The following is a 21,053-nucleotide window of genomic DNA, read 5'->3' on the forward strand; positions in this document are numbered from 1 at the left end:
GAATTGCCATATTAAAGAGCTGTCTGGTGGGACAATGATGCCACATAAAAAAAAAACGTTTGATTTGCTTAAAATGTCTTTATGCGTGCTCAACTTTCTGTGATTTACTTCAAGTGTTTTGTCAAGAGGTTCCATGCAATTATGACTCCATGTCCTTGAGCACACACAGTAATAGATCAAAATACAAGAAGTTACTAATTGCGTGGAAGCACATGACATAACATTTTAAGTAAATCTTAACATTTCCTTTTGAGCGCATGCATATTCATTGTGAGGTGTGGGCGCGCGTGGTTGGTTGGGGTGATGTGGTTTGGTGCATGTGGTGAATTGAGGATGAATACAGGGGTATGGAATTTAACACATCTCCTGGTAACTGAAAATTTGGAGGGAAAAACGTGAGGGGAAACAACCATTTCCCTGCCCACCACTCCCTCAAAAATGTGGACAAATTCTTCCATGTGATGCATCATAGATTAGGCTGGTTCAGCCAGGGACAGATAGCCATTGAAGTATAGCTTCTCTGTAGTGGAAGCATACTTGTGAATGCATACATAATGAATGAGACATTTAGTAATGCTCGCCCTTCCCTCAGCAACTTCCTTCAAATTACACTTCTTAAGCAACGTAATTCAAATTCCTCCAAGTGGAACTGCAATACTACTCCACCAGTAGTACTCTGGTAGCTCCCAAGTGGGAACGTGTCTAATCATATCAATGTGAAACAAGGTGTTCCTGGTTAAAGTGGAACAAACTAAGACAGCTGATGCATTAAAATGCAAAGAGAATGACCCAGGCAGCCAACATGTCATTTAGAGGAACATGGAGGCATGTCTGTGTCATTATTGCATTCCTGTGGCTTTAGTAATCAGATGTTCACCTTTACCCCATATTGCTTCTCACACTAATATCATCAAGCTCAGAGGTATAAGAGGATGTTGCGTGTGTTTCTTTTTTATAAGTCGTAATTAATTTCGTGGGAATCAGTGTCCATGGGCATCAAGTTAAAACGTGCTCAAGTACAGGCAGGCTCAGTTTTCTCTCATCGTTCATGCAACTCAATATTTTCGTGCCTCTTGGTGGCAGATAACAATGAATGAAGTAACCAGAAACAACAACGGTGAAAACCAGAAATCTCTAACCTTATCTTCTTCTTTCAGCTTGTTCCCTGTTTCTCAGGGGGTCACTACAACATATTTTATAGTTTCCATCGGTACCCTGTGAGGGAACAGCACCAATGGCAGTCGTCATTAACCCGTGCCTCAACCGATCCGGTATGGTCTTGTCAATCCGCATAATGATTGGGCAAAATTTTACATCAGATGCTTGACACAACCACTAACCCTATGGCACAGGTAAAGCGCTGGATGCCATCCCAGTATTCATGAACTTGCGCCCATACCTGTCGCCCAGAAATCTCTAAACTGATGAGTATTTTCCTTCAATGCAATTCCAGCTGATTTTACATAGTTACCTTTCTGACTCCTACAACAACCAGCAATGCTATTTCCCCGGAGAAGTGTGCATACTGTGTGGTGTGACAGTCAGCAGCGAGGAGGAGTCACCCCATGCCGGGAACTCTGTCCTTTTGGGAGTGCAAGGTCAGCAGCTGTTGTGACAGACTGAGCTCATTGCATCGACCATACGTACCCTGAAACGTTTTTTTTTCTTCCCTTTTTTCTTTTTGGTAACGTTTTCTAGATTTTCACTATATTGTGTTGGCGCATAAAAAAAGCTTTTGAAATGGACGGCAAACGATTAAAAAAAAAGTCAATCCGCTCCCAATGACTCATCTCCACAGGCTGACTGATGTGGTTTATAACGTAAAAGTTGCAGCCAAAGCCTCAGCACAATTAGGCACAATTGATGAAAGTTCTGCTGCCGCTCATTATCTATTTCCCAGGCGGTTTTACACTGCCTTCCCTGCAGTATACAACCACCGCCTTTTATGTGGTCTAACTGCTGAGTACATAACAAAATGGCGTTTTTATTTATGTTTTTCCCCCTCCATTTAAAATGTCATATCTCGTTGTTGAGGGTTATCCTTAAATCGCGTTTAAAGTTGGTCAAATGTCTTGTAGTGGTCTCAGTAAAATGACTGATAACTATATGCTGGGAGGTATGCTATCCATCACGCCGGCCGGTGTCTCAACGCGTAAAAAAATGAGACAGGTGAGTCTTGTCTGCCAGAGGGATCCCGGGATACTCTCAAGAGGAAACTCTCACCAAATATGGTCATTTACGTCATCCCACGTGGTAAGTTTCGTATTGCATTCTAGACAACACCATTTCCCGTAAGTGAGGAGGGGCGTGGTAAATCTATAGTATTACTTTAAGAGTTTATAATCTGACAATTAATTCCAGACTTTCACTTCAGACAGTATAACCACACACGAAAGGACTTTCTGACGGTCAATTTCGGAGGATTTGGGTTTCTCTCAGAAGACGCTTGGTGATATTTTCTTCCTGTTCCCCCTCGAAGAAGTGTTGTTTTGGACTCCACCGATTCGCTTCAATAAAGTGGGTTTACCCCACGTTTGAATTAACAAACGATACTCTTATCGAAAGTCACTTTAGGAACCTTGCATACGCCCTGTTGGATTACTTCTATTTCAGAGGGACAACAATTTAAACAGTAAAGATGTACCGGAACTTTGGAAACCAAGGAAGAGGCAACCCGACGTACAACAGCGAGTCTGGGTCACCCCTCACTGGGTCAAACTCTGTATGCTTAGGTAGTACTAGTACCTCAACTATACAACAGGAACAGGTAAGTCTGACTTCTGCAGCAGTAAAGAAAGCTCTTATAGGAATGAAATCGGTATTGTATGTATTTATTATGAAGTGTCATTCATATGGTGTATGGGATAACTAAAAATGGAAATCTAAAAGTTGAATATTTTCTGACTCCCATAGATTGATATCTATAAATTGATATAATGGCCTAGGATAGATCTACATTGTGTTGTATGATGTGTCATTCAACATGAAAGTGTAGCGATTCAGTTCATGTGAATTTCTACATAAAGTTATCAAAATGTTCTTTGATTTTTTTAAATTTTTTTTTGTTTATTGAAACTCACAGCACTTGGGCACTTACTGAAACTGTTGGGTCTCTCGTGTGATCTCATATTCTCTTTATGTGCGTTCACAGAAATTTACCATGGCTGGTAGTGGTCAGTTTGTACCGAGTCTGAATGCTATTACCACCAACCAAGACCTCCAGTGGTTGGTGCAACCTTCCCTCATGCCTCCGCCGGGCCCCTCACAATCTCCACGGCCTCCTTACCCAGTTCTCTCAGGGATCCGGCCCATGACTCACTCACCCTCCCAACCACATCTCCTCCGACCAGGGGTCATAAGAGCAGCTGCAAACTCTGTGGGCTCAACCAGACGCAGAAATGATGAGCATGTAAGGAAAAGAAACTTCACCAGGGTAGTTACCTCTCTAAAAGACATGGGTTGGGGGTGACATTGATGTTTGTGGGAATCCACCTGTGAGTTATTACTGAATTCAATTCCCCTTATTGTACTCAAGTGTCCCTGAGTAAATGCAGTGAGGGAGTCCGCCATTGAGGTGTGTAGAGTGGCTCGAATGTCTATGTGTCATGAATGTGTAATATCCTGTAACACTCCGTGATATGGCTGCGTAATTTCCTTTATATTCACATGGTATGATTATTTAATTAGAATAGGAAAACACGCTTTGTTAAGAGTGATGTTTTGTCTTAGATAATCAAAAAACAGAAACAAAAACAAAAACAAAAACCACACAAGAAAGGACACTTTAGAGACACCAGGATGAAGGCCTATCTGTTTATGTTCTTTTAAAGTGTTTACTTTGGGGCAATGTGGACACAGTGAACGTGAAACCTGTGACATTGTTTACAAGGTTCAACTTTGGGAAGGGGGCAGTGTTAAAAGATATCAGAGATGACATACTAATCAAGTCGTTCAAAGTCATTTTAACCTGTCAAAACAGCAAAAGATAAGTCAGAAATGTGACGCGAACCTGGCTAAAGTGTTGGCTCGTCCAGTTTGATACACTTTTCTATGATTTGACTCTTGCCATCAATCTCACTATGGCACATATCCCAATTAATTTTTTTTTCTCTGGAGTTGTAACTTCTTGGTACAGGAAATGAATTATCATGTGACTCACATGGGCATGGCATTCTCTGTGACTCACACCTGAGTCACGGCTGGGGCCTGAGTGTGACTCATCATGCTCCAAGGGCGGGAAATATTGGATGAAAATTGATCATTCAGAAAACAGTTGGGGGGGGGTGTATCGCCAGGACACATGATCAGACATTTCATTGTCATTGCGCCGTCATGAATATTTGAGTGTGATGACTAAAAGCACACACGTGGTGGTAGTATTTCACTGGTTACTTTACACGGTCGACTCATCTCCTCCGACGATGCTGCGAGGAGGCGATCTCACAGAGCTGACACGGTGTCATCCAAACAACCCAGACATTACACTTTCAACTTTATTTCACACTTCCGAACAAGTGTGTGCATTTTGATGATTCTTTTTCTTTTCATTCTTCATCTACTATTCTTCTTTCACACGAAAAGTTATCCCCAGAAGAAGTAGAGAGGCGCAGAGTACGGAGAGAGAGAAATAAATTGGCGGCTGCAAAATGTCGTAATCGCCGTCGTGAGCTGACAGACACGCTGCAAAGTGTGAGTAAACATCAAATGCGCAACAAAAAGAAAAAAGAATGAGACATTTGTATTAAATAATTTACACAATGCCTGACTTCCTGTCATTTCCTTTGGTCTAGGAGACTGACCAGTTGGAGGACGAAAAGTCCCGCCTACAGAAGGAAATAGCTGAGCTGCAGAAGGAGAGGGACAAACTTGAACTGGTCTTGGAGGCACACCGTCCCATTTGTAAAATCGAGGACTCGGATTCTGATTCTGACCCGAAACCGGCGCTATCCTCTTCGGGGGGTATCAAAATGGAACCCGGGGGCTCTGCCTTACCTGGGCCCTCGAGGAAAACCCAAACAAAGCTGGAGAGGCCAAAACCAAAGATTACCATCCCTACCAGGCCTACAGCCTCGTTTGCTGCGTCTGAATCAGAATCCCTCCACACTCCAGTCCTCACGTCTACTCCGTCACTCACCCCATTCGCAGCTGGTTTGGTGTTCACCTATCCCTCTTCCGTTTTAGATACCAGCGTTGCTGCGCAGTCCCAAGGACCCTCCACATCGTCTTCGCAACCGAGTCATGCCCAACATTCTTGTAAACCCCAACCATGTGGCGTAGCCCATCGCCGGAGCAGCAGTAGTGGTGACCAGTCAGATCACTCTCTGCACTCTCCTCCCATCCTCACACTTTGATTGACAGCCCTTCCATTTTGGCACGACACTAATACTCTAAAGACAGACACACTAGCTGAAAAGCCTCCCTCATTTCGACTGTGTAGTCCGGGTTATTATTACTCTTTCTTTCCTATTATTTTATATGTAGTCTGTATTAGTACTTTTAAATGCTATGAGGATTTATAGAAATGAAAAATATATACATTTATTTCTTAAAGTGCTGCATGATGACCATGTTTTCTAAAATAAAATCGTATTTTAGGATGTAATGCTTAATGACTCATCCTAATAATGCGTAAACCATATCAAATTGTTACGGTGTTATGTAACATAACTTATAAAACAAAATAATACTTAAAAAGCAAAAAGAGTTCTCATTTTTGAATTAATCTGTTCAGTAGCTTAACATTAGTTAAGCATATTGAAAACCGCGAAGGCTGGACCATAACAGTAGAGATTATAGCTATACTATATATTTATTTTTGAGAATGTTATATATATATTTTTTTATAATACTGTTATACTTTTGACTAATGAATGCTTTTGGTGGGCAGTGCCTTACTTTTGTTTTTCACCCAAACTGTAGTATTTCAAAGATAATTAAAAAAAAAGGGTTGTGAACTGTGTGCAATTTGTGACTACCGCATTGGTATTAGTACACCATCAATATGAGAAATTCTCCACAGATCCTACACTTGAAAATACTGTGAGGATTAAATCCAACACAAATACATTGTTCCCCCCAGTAATAGCCTGAAGTGTTGGTTAGATTTTCATGCGTTCTAAGGTGACAATTGGGATGCTGGAGTGGACACAACCTGCCAGTTAAGGAAAGCAATTGAATTACTGTACGGGAGGATAAGAGAAGCTCTGATAACTGAATCCCAGCTGATATGTGAATGCTGTGTTCTCTGTCACTGCAGTTTCGTGGAAATGGAAAGAATTTCTCACTACTACATACATGGCTCAGCGTGCATGGCAGTGCTTTGCTTGAATGGGGCAAAGGGGAGCAAGAGAGAGACAGAGACAAACAGGGAGATAGAGAAAGAGAACAAGATAGTGAGAGTGTTTGCATCTGTCAAAGGACTTCTGTGTATCACTAAGTGGGTAAAAGTCTCCCTGCCCTCTCAAGATCTCCATGCAGTGCAAATGGTGATCCAAAAATAAAACTGATGCGCGCCCATGAATGAAGCTGTACAGCGCAGGAGAGTGGGTATCAGTCAATTGATGCCGTTAAGGACATGTAGGTGGGAGGAAAAAAAACAAGTTCGGAGGTAAATTGGTCATTGTGTATCATGTAAACCCATGTTTCTGCAAAGTAAACAGGCAAAGAACGGTCAGAGCACAACAAAGTCTCAGCCACTGTATTTAAAGCTCTGCAATGCACTACGAGCATAGCCCATCATTAACAGCCAATGACATAGCAAACGTAATCCAATCCATGTGCATTATCTATGAGTAAAACTGACATTTGCATTTTCTAATAATGCAAGTTAATACTGGTAAATCAATATAAAGGAGAGTAAAAGAGATCACCCCTTATGTTACAGAATTAACACAAAGCATATTAGAATCCTTGAAATTGCAAACTTAAAAAAAAGAAGGATATATTAGCTGTGATATGCTAATTGAAGTATCAACAACAACAATGTCATAACAAAAGGCTCAAAACAAGTTATTTCAGCAGTTTGCCTGCCTGGCCCGTGTACTCGGGTCATCATGTAAAATTTGTGGACCTTCCAGTTTCATACAAAGTGTTTCCAGTTTGATACAAAAGTGTCTCATAGAAGTCATGTGCAGTTCAGTTCTGAGCGAGGTCCGAACACATTAATGGCACAGATCCCGAAAACCCGAGCTAGTATGATGACTTTCAGGTTTTATGCACACCAGCCCCAACCAGAGTAAACCTGAAGGGCCTCAAAGTCAGTTCTGTTTATAGGCCTACACAAATAGTGATACTCACCATGCACTTATAACACTCCAATCCTGTCCTGAGGAAGAGAATGCATAAACTATAATACATAGTTATTGTGTCTCTAACAAAAGCAAACGTCTTTTTTTCTATCACAACTCTTCTATTTCAGTGCTATTGGAATTCAGTAGACTAATATGGCTCAAAATTGGATTGAAATGAATCTTTAGATCCACTTTAGATCCACCATAGTGTGGGCCCAGTGCAATTATAAAAAGTCCACTCCCAGTGTAGGCTATTCCAGTGCATGAGATAAAAATACGCAAACCTTTTTCAATTCTCTTCTTCCAACAATAAGCGACTGAAAAAGGATAATTTCACAAAACGGAAGGACTCTTAGAAAAACCATCTAAAATCTAAGCATTGTCATTAGTCAAATTGTCATTAAGCAAATGCCTTACTGGGTGTCTCTTACATTTAGCCCCTGGAAATAAAGTCAGTCAATCAGTCTTTTGCAAGTGAAGGACCTTTTCCTTGGACCATGGACCCAGAGAAACATGAACAGCCTTATTTCAGTCCTAAGGGGGTAGGTAGCTAGTGAAAAATGCCTTTTAAACTAGCTTTTCAGTGTTTATAGTTTCTTCCAAAACATCTGCCGTATTCCTCTGCCTCACCATATGCACCGGCGAGGCCATGCATATCGTCTTCATACATCTACCCTGGCGTCAGTCGTCAGGTGAGCACACCAGGTGAAGCTGGTCCGGACTTCCCACGCTGCCGGTGCTGGAGCTCCCGTCGCCCAGGTCCCGGGCCACCATGCAGGGCAGGTTGAGCTCGGTCGACCCGCCGGGGCTGGAGTCGCTCCTGCTGACACACTCCTCCTCCAGCACCAGGCACAGTTCCTTCAGGTCCAGGTTCTCTTTGACGAGTCCGTCCTGCATCCGCTCGAGGTCGGCGAGTTTTTTCAAGTATCCGCCCAGGTCCTCCCGCATCACTTTGGCGGCGTGGTGGCCGAACAGCTGCCATTCCCTCGCCAGCTTCTTCACTTTGAGCCGGTCGTCGTCGAGGAAGCAGCACAGGTCGCGCAGCTCCGTGTTTTCCTCCTGGAGACGCTGATTGATGACCTTCAGTTCCCTGATCTCAAGGAGGTGTCCCTGCAGTTGCTTGTTCACCTCCTTTATCAGCCGACCGCGCTGAATGAGCGCCGATATTTTGTCCGACTCCTCTTTGCGCAGTCGGTGCACCAGCTCCTCCTTGGAGCACGCCAACAGATCGTCGTCGGACATCTTCGACAATTCCCTGTTGAAGATCTCGCCGTCGCTGCCCATTTTCCCCCACCGGCTGGCTCTACCTGAGAAGAATCGACTGTAAACGACTGTAAACAGTAATTGTTGTTGGGCTTGGGCACTTGGATCTCGAGGATGCTCAGAACGGAGGCATCGTTATCTTCGCCCAGTCTGTGTGAAAAGATATGTATTGATCAAACGTGAGGTTTTTATATTTCTGTCTCTTATGCACAGTTAATCTGCGCTATACTCGGTGCATTTTCTCGATAAAAAAATCGCCTCGAGAAGGTTGTATAGGAAAAAGAACTAGAAGGGGGGAAAAAGATTGGTGCCAATATATCATCCTCTCGTCTCGACAATGGGGTTAGTGTTGAAAGGGCCCCCAGGAAAATAACTGTCCTTATTTTGTCAGTAGAGCCATCTTGTACTCCACCAGCTTTTTATTTATATTACAGACCGAGCCGATACATGAGGCCTAATCCAACAATTTTACACAGCCCGGAGATGTCATTTTAATTTCGTTGGCATCACGTCGTCTTCACCAAAAGGGACGCGGGATTAGAAACTGTGCTAGATATCCGCTTCGGTCAAATGAACTCCGGAGAATGAACCGCGGTCCATATGACGAAGTCGGGTTTGTTTTAGCACCAGCGATTCATTCTCTCGGTAACCAGTAAAGATGGCTTGCCTGATAGGCTGTCTGGTTGAAGTGTGCAGCATGCTCCGTTCATCCGCCGGAGCTGGGCGATTATGTCCGCCTCCACCTTCTCCTCCTCCACTTCCACGGCTGGGCTCCGTGTACCGTAGACTGCGAAATCTCACAAATATTCATCCACCGGAGGTTGCCAGTAGCTCCCCGACACAGATAACATAGCCCGAGAGTAATGTACGGCTACAGCAAAGCCGATAAACTGGCTAGAATAGCCCCAAACAAAATTGTATGAGTCCCTTGATCCAGTTGAACTGACCGGCTGCGCGGTAAATCACAGAAACATGGGGAAGAAAAAAATGCGCGATGGAGGTTACACGCTCTCGCTAATGCGATGGCCTACATTTGTGCGCCCCCACTTGGATTCAAGAAGCGTAGCATCAGCGCAAAAGGCAATTTCACTTCTCTGCAATTTGTTTGGACGTTAGTGTCTACAATAACAAGAACAATATTCGAGGACAAATCGTAGAAAAAAAGCTTGAGCGGGACAGTTCCACACCCTGTGCCGGTTTTCAGTAAATTGGATCGAGTGGAATGACTTCACATCCTCAAAAAAAAAAACGAAAAAAAAGAATGACGGCATGTGACTCCAAACGACGTGACATGCTAAAGGTTTACAGCCCCACAAAATTGTCTTAACACTTTTTATACAGTCCATGCTTTAGCAGTTACTAAACGTAGGCTATAGTTGTCACAATTACACTCAGAAAAAGCTTTATAACCAATATGCTCAACAGAGAGAGAGAGAGAGAGAGAGAGAGAGAGAGAGAGAGAGAGAGAGAGAGAGAGAGAGAGAGAGAGAGAGAGAGAGAGAGAGAGAGAGAGAGAGAGAGAGAGAGAGAGAGAATCGTTGTAGTCTTATCACTGGTCAGTTTTGCTTGTAGTCATTTCTTTTAAAAACAAACTGACGGAAAGTGTGACTGCAGGCTGTTCCATAGTTTGAACTGTGGTATTCAGTCACATCCTTCCGCTCTATGTTCCAGCTCCATTGTTTCAGTGAGACCATAACAATGGGGGGGGGGGGTGTTAACTACGCAGCGCGGGGAGGGGAGGGGGTGAGTGTGGAATCAGGGGTATTGCGAGGTTAGAGATGGGGGTGTTGATGTGATGCGCAATGAGATGTCCAACAAAAAGACAGTTGACTGAGTCGTTTTCCCTTTTGTGGTTTTGAAGGACACACACAGATACATAAAAAGGGAGGGGTGAGGAAGGGGATTTAGAGGGATTTATTTAGATTAATCGCCCGAGGGAAAGAGAGAGAGAGAGAGAGTCGGCTAAAGAACACGCGTGCACGCACGTGTCAACATTTCGTCAAATTTTGATAAAACGTAAAACATACACCAGAGGGAACACTCTTACCGGTCTAATGAATCAATATGAAGAGAAATTTTAACTGTGTGATATAAAGCTGTGGTATGTATAGGCCTATTGTCTGAGCAAATGAGCCTACAAATGATCAGAACCAGAATCGTGTTTATTGGCCATGTTTGTACACACATGGAATTTGACTCTGGTTTCGTGACTCTTTCAGTGTACTTAACACAGAATAACAACACGACAACACAATCTTCAGATATATACACAAGGATTGACTACATACAGGCAAAATAAGAGGCGATAAGGTGAAATGGTGCAGAGACTATATCAGAGATGCTGAAATAGATTTTAGCCAGTTACTGACAAACATGCCAGAGGTAGATGGACATGATAGAGCGTACCAGTATACGTACACTGTACAGTACAGTATATACAAATGGTTGGATTTATTATTATGATGGCTTCGTTGAATCAAATACATCCTGAATTGGTCCAGCTGGATGTCACACTCATCCTCATAGTATGACATGACAATATAAGAACAGCCATTTAACCTATTATATGTTTTCTGAGGTTATTATTATTATTCACCAGGATATCTATATTCAGACTATCTATCACGTCTATCAAATCATCAAGGCCCTACAGTCCTTTGCTCAACCTGAGTGAGTAGGGTGTGTCGCAAATATCATTCGTGGTTATCTTCTCAAAAATCACATCCTAACAATAATACTGCAATTTCACTAGTTCACCAACCTAGCTCGGATAGAAACTTCACCCTTTTCATCCGCTCCCAAACAATCACATTGTCGTGCTACATCTATGACTGAGGGTTGCTGTTAATCATAACTCTAACCACAACCCTAACTTTAACCCATACTCATCGTTAAACAAAATCGTGACTTTAATATCTCCCGTATCGTGTGCAGTGTATTATTTGCTTATAGCTTTTGCTCATTGTACGCACAGACGTAATGTGACGTTCAGCGCAACGGCAGGTTTGCCCAAGATTTCATTGGTTGAGAGGAGGAAAGAGGCGGGGTTCATGGGTGAAAACCGGAAGTTGTAGTTGCGTGACTGCTGTTGTTGACAAGGCACAAGCAGATACCAGTGTCAGCTACTAGGCCTTATAGTTTATTGACGAGTGTATAACCGGTGCCAGTTAGCTAATCGTGTTAGTTGTTAGTCGTGTTAGTCAGTTCCTACTCTCCCGTTGGGTATCTAGTTGCTGTTTACGTTTACCTCACGTTGGGGACTTAGCAAGCTAGTTATCTAAGGGTGTTAGCAGTTAGCTAAGGAAGTGGATGGCCATGTTTGTTGAATTTAGCCATCGCAGTTGAGTGTCAAGTCAGACTTAGCAGACCCACTTTTATTATAAGCTGGTGCACATAACCACTGAAAACCCCTGAGGTAAGACGGAAAATCTCCCTAATATGTTTAGCAGTGATTTCTATGATTCTTTTCTAATCAGAAAAAAATGCTAGTCGGTTAGTTGTGACCTCAATCACATAGCGTTTTTAATGGTATATTTAAAACGTTTTTCATGTCTCCTTGGTTTATTCCCTACTTGAAGATGTCTGTAGAGCTTGATGTCTTCGTGGGCAATACCACCATTATGGATGAGGAAGTTTATCAGCTGTGGCTGGATGGCTACACAGGTATAGTTCACACTTTCTCCAGAACACCATGTACATAATGCTCAGTGTAGCGATTTGCTTAATTGCTCTTCATTTACAGCCATGTTTCACTTTTTGTAATATGCCCATAAGTAGATCAGGGTTGAACTCACCAAAGTGATGGTAATGTGATATCCTTTTGGTCTCTGTTGACAAAGCCTCTTTTTATTTTCCTCCTTCCACAGTTTTAGTTTTATGTGAACAACGCTCCAAGTCATATTCTGTTATGTGCAAGCTATGAAGACCATTAAAACTTGAATTTAAACACTGAAATCAGAGTGCAGGGTCAGCAACAGATCAGTGAGCCTGTAGATGGAAGGATAGCATTAAACCTCTTTCAAAACTTTACACATTTTCAGTTTAAAATATTAGTTTGTTAAAATGGGAGCATTGTAAGATATATATGCTTTATTATTATTATTATTAATTTTATTTTTGGCGGTGGTGGTGTCACAGACAGTAATGATGCTGAGCAGTAATGATGGATAAGAACTGCAGGAATACCAATGGAACCTAATTGGTTTTCACAATGGTTGAAAAGATGTATACTGTGTGCAGTGTAAATTCCCATCCCCATCTGCTCAGACTCTGCTCAGAACACTGCAGATGGAAGAGATTGGTGTAAACCATGTTTCCACTTGAGCTTTCCATAAATGCCTCTATCAAATCGGTGCGTTGTTTTTGTCTTCTTCCCTTAAAAGTCAAAATATAACTGTCGTTTTGATGTTTGGCCGCTGTTTATATCAATGGTTTGATGGATTGTGTACCCCTACCAGATAATTTTACTTAATTATAGCATATTTGTTACATTCAAGAGACAAAACATCCCCATTAACGCAAATGTAATAAACTGGAATGATGATATTTACCTTCACAACCTGCACATAAGTCACAGTGTGAGCTCTGTTAAAGAAAAACATCATATTATAAAGTGATAAAATAAAAAATTAAAAAATAAGTGATTACAGTCCATCAGTTGCTGTTGAATTTGTTTGTGACCAATGATTCCCCTTGTGCAGTGAATGATGCTGTGAAGGTACGCATGGAGGGTGGGGTGTTGGAAGAGTTCGAGGCGAGTTCAGATGTTCTACTGAGTGACACCATGGATCAGTATAGAACCTTCCAGATGTGTGAACGTCTTCTGTACATCCCAGCCAAGCTAGCCAATCAGCTTCTGTTCCAGATTCCTCCTCATCGACAAGCCATGCTCATAGAGAGGTGTGATGATGCTGCTGTCACTCATTTGTGCTTGATATTGTCATATGGGGCCTACAATTTTTTCTTACATAGAAAAAAGAACCACATTTATTTGTTATTGTGATATCAGTGCCTTGCTTCATGTAGTTTTGTTCTTTCAAGTGCATTGAACTTATCCATTCCCATTTCTTTCATTTTTATCAGCCTTTCTTTTCTCCTCCATATTATTTTTAGGGAATTTTTTTTCTACGTCAAGCATTGACAGTCTGTTCTCAGTCTGTCAATGCAAATTTTGTTAAGCTTTATGGACAGATCGTCAACAGTTAGACATCAAGACCTACACAGCATACTCTGATAATTTTTGTAGGCATAGTATGTAAAAATAAAGTCCAGATATTGATCTCTTTTTTTTACCACTTTGTTCTCTTTTGTAGATACTATGCATTTGATGATGTGTTTGTCCGGGAGGTCTTGGGAAAGAAACTCTCAAAAGGAACCAAGAAAGACCTGGATGATGTCAGCGCAAAGACTGGAGTAACGCTTAAAAGCTGTAGACGACAGGTAAAATTAATCTGAGCGCTGCAAAGTAATTACATTAGTTTTCTCTATATTGTAAATTAAGAGCTGAAAATAATTTATATTTACCCCAGAATTCTTTGTGATAGTGACGAAGGGCTAATTTATGTGCTGATAATCACATTTCCCCCTGGATCCATCACAATTTTGGTGCACGTTGTGGTTCACAGCTGCCATGATAAACAAAAAGTTTTAGTTGTAGTTACCTCATATTGATTTATTTGGGTGAGGTATAATTCAACTGTGAATGACTCGTGCTTCTTTTTTTTATTATTTCAGTTTGACAACTTCAAGCGTGTTTTCAAAGTTGTGGAAGAACTGAAAGGACCCCTGGCGGAGAACATTCGTCAACATTTTCTTTTGTCTGACAAGCTAGCAAGGTAATGAATGAGCACAGCATATTGTGCAGGCTGCGGTGAAGTGAGGTTAATTTCCTCAAACTTGGATTTTGTTTGAATTCCTTTTTCCACTTTAGATCATCTATTCATGGCCAGAGTTGAACAGCTGATTCTAAATAACAGCATGTGATGTTCAATTTAACAAGGTCTTTAATCAAGTGAACACAACGTACCTCCTTCAGATTGATTTGAGCTGCTTTCAAACATGCAACCGTAACATTATCGTAGTGACTTTTCCATCACTGCTGGTGGTTTCCTCTGTTTACAACATACAGCATTTATCCATTAGATTTATGGATGGCGATGACATACATGACAGTGCCTTCTGTCATTCCCTGCTCGTGTAGTATGTCTTTTATTTAATCGTAGACTATAGCATCTCTAACTTTTAATATTATTTTTTTATTAATTTATGGTTTTGACAAAATTTTCGATATAGCTGCACCACACAGCTACCTGTTGATTTCATCCTATGCCCCAGACTTAACAAAGCTCTTATTTTTATGTCAGTCCATTCTCCAGACATTTTTAATATGCTCTTTTTTTATTTTTTTACTATTGATGGTGTAAACCATCAATAGTAAAAAATATGTGGGAGTCCCATAAGTGAGGGAAGCTATGAAGAGTGGAAAGGCAGCTGGTCCTGATGACATACCTGTGGAGGCATGGAGATGTTTAGGAGAGATTGCAGTGGGGTTTTTAACTAGATTGTTTAACACAATCTTGGAAAGTGAGAGGATACCTGAGGAGTGGAGAAGAAGCATACTGGTACCGATTTTCAAGAAAAGTATACTGGTACCGATTTTCAAGAACAAGAGCGATGTGCAGAACTGTAGCAACTACAGAGGTATAAAGTTGATCAGCCACAGCATGAAGATATGGGACAGAGTAATAGAAGCCAGGTTAAGAGGAGAGGTGATGATTAGTGAGCAGCAGTATGGTTTCATGCCACGAAAGAGCACTACAGATTCAATGTTTGCTTTGAGAATGTTGATTGAGAAGTATAGAGAAGGCCGGAAAGAGTTACATTGTGTCTTTGTAGATTCAGAGAAAGTATATGACAAGGTACCGAGAGAGGAGGTGTGGTATTGTATGAGGAAGTCGGGAGTTACAGAGAAGTATGTAGGAGTGGTGCAGGACATGTATGAAGGAAGTGTGACAATGGTGAGGTGTGCAGTTGGAATGACAGATGGGTTCAAGGTAGAGGTGGGATTACATCAAGGATCAGCTCTGAGCCCTTTCTTGTTTGCAATGGTGAGGACAGGTTGATGGATGAGATCAGGCAGGAGTCTCCCGGGAACGATAATGTTTGTTGATGACATTGTGATCTGTAGCGAGAGTGGGGTGCAGGTTGAGGAGAGCCTGGAGAGGTGGAGGTATGCACTGGAGAGAAGAGGAATGAAAGTCAGTAGGAACAAGACGGAATACCTATGTGTGAATGAGAGGGAGGACAGTGGAATGGTGAGGATGCAAGGAGTAGAAGTGACGAAGTCATATGAGTTTAAATACTTGGGGTCAACTGTCCAAAGTAACGGGGAGTGCAGAAGAGTGGTGAAGAAGAGAGTGCAGGCAGGGTGGAGTGGGTGGAGAAGAGTGTCAGGAGTGATTTGCGACAGAAGGGCACCAACAAGAGTTAAAGGGGAAGGCTTACAAGATGGTTGAGAGACCAGCTGTGTTATGTGGTTTGGAGACAGCGGCACTGACAAAAAGACAGGAGGCGGAGCTGGAGGTGGCAGAGTTGAAGATGCTAAGATTTTCATTGGGAGTGACAAAGAAGGACAGGATTAGGAATGATTATATTAGAGGGACTGCTCAAGTTGGACGGTTTGGAGACAAAGCAAGAGAGGCAAAATTAAGATGGCTTGGACATGTGTGGTGGAGAGATGCTGGGTATATTGGGAGAAGGGTGCTGAATGGAGCTGCCAGGGCAGAGGAAAAGAAGAAGGCCAAAGAGGAGGTTTATGGATGTGGTGAGGGAAGACATGCTGGTGTGACAGAGGAAGATGCAGAAGACAGGAAGAAATGGAAACGGATGATCCGCTGTGGCAACCCCTAACGGGAGCAGCCGAATGTAGTAGTAGTAGTACTATTGATGGTTTACAAAGAAATCTTAAGACAAATGCTTGCCATGAACAAGTCCTGGCTGCATTGCTTGTAATTGGTTCGGTTGCTCTCATAAAAGTGCCTTGCTTTAAGATTGATACAGCAATCATATGGCTTTTGTTTAAACCATAGTCATTCAACAGCATTTTTGTAAATATTTTTGGGTCTTTACTCAGCATAGCGCTTATGTTTTTGCGATCCAGGTTCACAAAAACAGACAAACCCGACGTTTATAAATGCTGTATAATTTACTGTTTAGGCTGCATGTGTGGATGAGATTTTGATTGACTTTTTTTTTTGTCCTCTGTGATCATGCCTCTTTTCATAACAGGGATTATGCTGCCATTGTTTTCTTCGCCAACAACCGCTTTGAGACGGGCAAAAGAAAACTCCAGTATCTCACATTCCAGGACTTTGCCTTCTGTGCTGGTCAACTCATCAACCACTGGACAGTTGGGGCTGTTGGTGAGAGGTTTCTCTGTTTACTTTGACCATTTGCAACTGTTTCATGAGATGAGGTTTGGGCATGTGAGGAATTTCCAAACAATCAGGAATATCCATTAACAGGAGCTGTGATTTGCATTTAGTTTAGCTTTGTGAAGTGATGTATCTGTGTTGCTGCTTTAAGATTATACTATTTATTAGATCGTATTGTATTTTTTAAACACTTTTTCTTTGAGCTCAGATGCTGAGGCCTTTAGCCTTTCATATTATCCTCATGCTAATGTTTTCTCATCAATGTGATATGTTGTCTACAAAAGCATTACCAAACCTGTCAATTCTGTACCGAAGGAACATTGCAAGGAAGGAATTAAGCAGAAGTTACTATTTTTTGTTAGTGTTAGTTATAAATTTTAAAATTTCTGTTGTGCATTTCACACGGAAAGACACACGCTTCACCCCCCCCCCCATTACTTATTTAACAGCAGATGAGATATTTAGACATCTCCATATCCTTTTTTTTTTGCTTAATTTTAGATGCACTCGGTTTGTTTTTCAACTGAAAATTTTTGTTCATGTCTTGTCTTTATATTGAGCATCCCACTGTGACAAAATGCCTTGGTGCACAGTGAACTTGAACTAAAAAACAGATAATAATGATAGAATACTCAAGCAAGGGAGATGGAAACTTCCGAATAACATCTCACTCAAATGAAACAAATCGTACATGTTGTTTGTCTTGTTTCTTGTTGTTATCATTAAGTGTCGGGCTCCTTTACAGCAGTCTGTTAGAATGCGGTCCAATGACCAAAAGGTCCTGCGAAATGAAGATTTAGCACACTTAAAATTGTTACCGAGTCAATGTTTTCTGCATATAACTTCCATTTTCCTTCAGTTATATGACTCCACCCTGGACAACCATTTCTTCGACCAGATGGGTGTGTGTTTTGGGTGATTCGTGTGGAAAACGTTCAAGAGCCCCCTGGTTTAAAGGCCCCATAAACTTAACCTTTCTTTCCTTGGCCACATGATCCAGTACTTTGGCAACTTATATGGTTAAATAATGGTTAAAAAAAGGCGGTATGTCATTTCTGTGAAGATGTTTGACTTGAGTTTTCATTTTAGATAATATGGTGGAAGATATGGATGTAGATCTTGACAAAGAATTTTTACAAGAGCTGAAAGAACTGAAGATTTTAATCACTGATAAGGATCTACTGGATCAGCACAAAAGGTGATATAAACCAATACATTTAGGAATGATTGCTGAAAAAAAAGTGCTTGTTGTATATTTTGCGGCTTTGGTTGAAATGGTTTGAAAATGAAGAAATAAGTAGATCCTTAGTCTTTTTTATTCCAAAATCTCTTTTCCTCTATTGCCGTTTTCTATTCAGTCTGGTTTGCACGGCCCTCAGAGGAAAGACGAAAGCCTTTAATGAGATGGAGGCTAATTTCAAGGTGAGAGACAGTCCATGGCTTTTCATGCCAAATCCTAAAAGCAATGCATTTCTTACTACTACAGTGAAAGATAATATAAATGTCATGATCATTTTTGAATACATTTCTGTTCAAGACCTGTATCATGATTTTTGCTGGGTGGTCTGTTTTCTCTCAAGAATCTTTCCAGGGGTCTTGTCAACATTGCAGCAAAGCTAACCAACACAAAAGATGTCCGAGATTTCTTCATTGATCTGGTGGAGAAGGTAGCGGATCGGTGTTGTTCGGTTGTAGTTTTTAATGTCAATTCCTGTAGTGGCACAGTGTGGTAAGAAGAAGGGCCACTAAGCTCTATGAGACCTTGTGATGTAATACTCCCCTCCCCTCCTCCCCGTCTTTTTATTTTTCCTCTCGGCAGTTTATCGAGCCCTGCCGTTCAGACCGATGGACAGCTGCAGACATGAGACTCTACCTCACTCACTACACCAACTCTGCTCACATACTCGACACATTCAAGTAAGTCCACTAGGCCGGTCTTGCATAGTGAAGTGGGGAGAACATTGCTGATTGATTTTCCACTGCGGCCAACCATGTTAAAAGAAACATGCATTCATGGTGCTGTCGGATCCTTTCGATAAGATGAACCACAAACTAGCAAACGTACATAGGCACATTCTTTGATGCTCATTAAACCCAACCACAGCACTTAAGGTTTTAAGGTTGAACTTGGCATGTAGAGGGGCTTTTTTAGACCAACGGCTCTCATAGTGACATGCCTGTTCCACCAGTGGGTGTCACCCTATCGCACCTCTGATTTCTTAAACTGTAGTTACCTTGTTTCTAGCACAGCCACTCTGGAATGTAGTTAACGGTTTACACAGCCCCGCACCGCTACACGCTTAACAAAAGCGATATTCATCCCACAACTGTGTTAAAAGAAACATAGACTCCTATTACACTGAATGAACAAAGGTTGCTTCATAAATTCACTTCACCAAGATTTCATAATAAGAATTTGTCATAAGATTTAGAGTCTCCCTTTGCTTTGACTATTTTACAGTTAATTCCCTCTGTTGCTCATGCTTTCTCTTTTCTCCCTCTTTCAGACACCAGGTTGTTTGGGACAGATACATGGGCGTGGTGAAAAGTTGTATCTTCAAAATGTACCATGACTGAAATGTTCCTTTTTTACCCCTCACGCCTCTTTATCTCCTACTTGGCTCTGTTCACTTCCGACCTATTGCCCCGCCAAAGCTTTTATCACAGTCATCGGTTTGTGCTTTGTCTGCCCTTCATTCCAACGCTGATGATGAAGTCTGCCTCTCACCATCTCTTAACCCCCCATGTGACTCAGCTCCCCTGCAGAATCTGTATATTTATGTGTAAATAAAATTGACCTATTTGAATTAAAACCCTTTTGAGTTTTGTGTCAGATTTTGTTGGGGTTTGTTTTAATGAGCACGTGTGATCTGGAGAAGATATCGGATATGCCAGATGTGAATTTATTTTTTTACACAGAACAGATTTAATGGCAAAACCATAAAGGGCAGGGATTTACATGTTGGTCCTATTTGCACATGCTCTCTGGGTTAATCAACTCGCTGAGTATTGGTCGCATGTATTGGGCCTTGTATATTATCTACAGCCTATTCTGGTAAATAGTGAGCCCTCCGTTAGTGTGTGGCATGTCTGTGTGTGGCCCTGTCACCGCCGCAGCAGCATGGGGTGAACAATTGGTAGAGCTGAGAGGCGTTGAGTGATTGTGTGATTTTTAACAAGCATCCCTCCTCCTGTAATGACAGCTGTCTCTCACACACACACACACACACACATACCCCACCAGCACTCAACCCACAGTAAACACAAACAGATTGGGGTTAACAGAAGGGTTTCAATCCAAATCGCCGAATGAATGAATTTCGAATAGTTGCAGTCTCTAAAATGTTCAGTGGTATTGGAGAGATTTTTTTGATAGTGTTTTTTTTTTTAGGGAGTTGTTGAGAGTCTAAGGACAGGATGTCGTGTTGCCGTAAAGCCCACTGAGGCTAATTTGTGATATTGGGCTATACAAATAAAATTGACTTGATAAGTTTTACTTTCACATGGCCAATGACTGTGAGAGTGGATGTGACTTTTTTTCCCTCTCTCTCAGATGACGTGTTTCGTTTTGAAATGAAACTAGTTTTGCTTTCGTTCATTTCATGTCATCTGTAGTGAAGTAAGCAATAGGATGATTATAAAAGGAAAAAACAACAACTAGTAAGAGGAGGCAATGTTCTGCTAACCTGCTGTATTACAGTCCGCAGATACGGGGGAAGAAAAAATTACGACATGCACTAACGTATTTTCCACATGTGATTTAAGATCAATGAAATTGGACTTTCGGGTTAAGAAATAGTAACAAACCTTTCCTGTAATTCCTTAGACAAAAATAACTCTGCTATTTAGTAAAATAAATTCACACATTTTTCCAAGTGTCTACTTGGTAGCCTTCTCGCTCTCTCTCTCTCTCTCTCTCTCTCTCTCTCTCTCTCTCTCTCTCTCTCTCTCTCTCTCTCTCTCTCTCTCTCTCTCTCCCTCTCTCTCTCTCTCTCTCTCGCTCCCTCCCTCTCTCGCCCACTGTCTCTCTCTCTCCTTCCACTCTCTAATTTTTGTCCACATTCCATTA

At 41.6% G+C, this 21,053-nt stretch overlaps 3 protein-coding genes across 4 annotated transcripts; 2 read left to right on the forward strand and 1 right to left on the reverse strand.

The window, feature by feature from the left end:
• The first annotated feature begins 2,375 nt into the window (after positions 1–2,375).
• fosl1a (FOS like 1, AP-1 transcription factor subunit a) lies at positions 2,376–5,982 on the forward strand. Of its 2 annotated transcripts, none has more exons than XM_056294734.1 (4): positions 2,376–2,767; positions 3,152–3,433; positions 4,582–4,689; positions 4,791–5,982. In XM_056294734.1, the coding sequence occupies exons 1-4, from the start codon at positions 2,639–2,641 to the stop codon at positions 5,349–5,351; spliced, it is 1,080 nt and encodes a 359-aa protein (XP_056150709.1). In that variant the 5' UTR covers positions 2,376–2,638; the 3' UTR covers positions 5,352–5,982. The 2 variants fall into 2 exon arrangements, with proteins under 2 accessions (XP_056150709.1, XP_056150717.1); XM_056294742.1 differs by having other exon boundaries at positions 3,152–3,409.
• Positions 5,983–6,681: 699 nt separating this feature from the next.
• ccdc85b (coiled-coil domain containing 85B) lies at positions 6,682–9,980 on the reverse strand. Its single transcript, XM_056294804.1, has 2 exons — positions 9,220–9,980; positions 6,682–8,596 (listed from the first exon to the last, which is right to left on the reverse strand). The coding sequence occupies exons 1-2, from the start codon at positions 9,260–9,262 to the stop codon at positions 7,971–7,973; spliced, it is 669 nt and encodes a 222-aa protein (XP_056150779.1). The 5' UTR covers positions 9,263–9,980; the 3' UTR covers positions 6,682–7,970.
• Positions 9,981–10,470: 490 nt separating this feature from the next.
• On the forward strand, positions 10,471–19,792 carry fibpa (fibroblast growth factor (acidic) intracellular binding protein a). The gene is made up of 11 exons (XM_056294756.1): positions 10,471–11,967; positions 12,131–12,215; positions 13,253–13,451; positions 13,865–13,991; positions 14,286–14,386; positions 16,839–16,972; positions 18,074–18,182; positions 18,343–18,406; positions 18,565–18,651; positions 18,804–18,901; positions 19,492–19,792. The coding sequence occupies exons 2-11, from the start codon at positions 12,131–12,133 to the stop codon at positions 19,559–19,561; spliced, it is 1,074 nt and encodes a 357-aa protein (XP_056150731.1). The 5' UTR covers positions 10,471–11,967; the 3' UTR covers positions 19,562–19,792.
• Positions 19,793–21,053: the final 1,261 nt, after the last annotated feature.

The sequence above is a fragment of the Lampris incognitus genome, chromosome 1 (genome assembly GCF_029633865.1).
Source record: "Lampris incognitus isolate fLamInc1 chromosome 1, fLamInc1.hap2, whole genome shotgun sequence".
In the NCBI taxonomy this organism is placed as follows: Eukaryota; Metazoa; Chordata; class Actinopteri; order Lampriformes; family Lampridae; genus Lampris; species Lampris incognitus.

Coding starts and splice junctions, on each gene's coding strand:
- fosl1a (XM_056294734.1), top strand. CDS start 2,639: ATGTACCGGAACTTTGGAAACCAAGGAAGAGGCAACCCGACGTACAAC. Junction 2,768..3,151: donor CAACTATACAACAGGAACAG/GTAAGTCTGACT, acceptor GTGCGTTCACAG/AAATTTACCATGGCTGGTAG. Junction 3,434..4,581: donor GGAAAAGAAACTTCACCAGG/GTAGTTACCTCT, acceptor TCACACGAAAAG/TTATCCCCAGAAGAAGTAGA.
- ccdc85b (XM_056294804.1), bottom strand. CDS start 9,262: ATGAACGGAGCATGCTGCACACTTCAACCAGACAGCCTATCAG. Junction 8,597..9,219: donor TCAACCAGACAGCCTATCAG/GCAAGCCATCTT, acceptor GATTCTTCTCAG/GTAGAGCCAGCCGGTGGGGG.
- fibpa (XM_056294756.1), top strand. CDS start 12,131: ATGTCTGTAGAGCTTGATGTCTTCGTGGGCAATACCACCATTATGGAT. Junction 18,183..18,342: donor CTACTGGATCAGCACAAAAG/GTGATATAAACC, acceptor TTTTCTATTCAG/TCTGGTTTGCACGGCCCTCA. Junction 18,902..19,491: donor CACATACTCGACACATTCAA/GTAAGTCCACTA, acceptor TCCCTCTTTCAG/ACACCAGGTTGTTTGGGACA.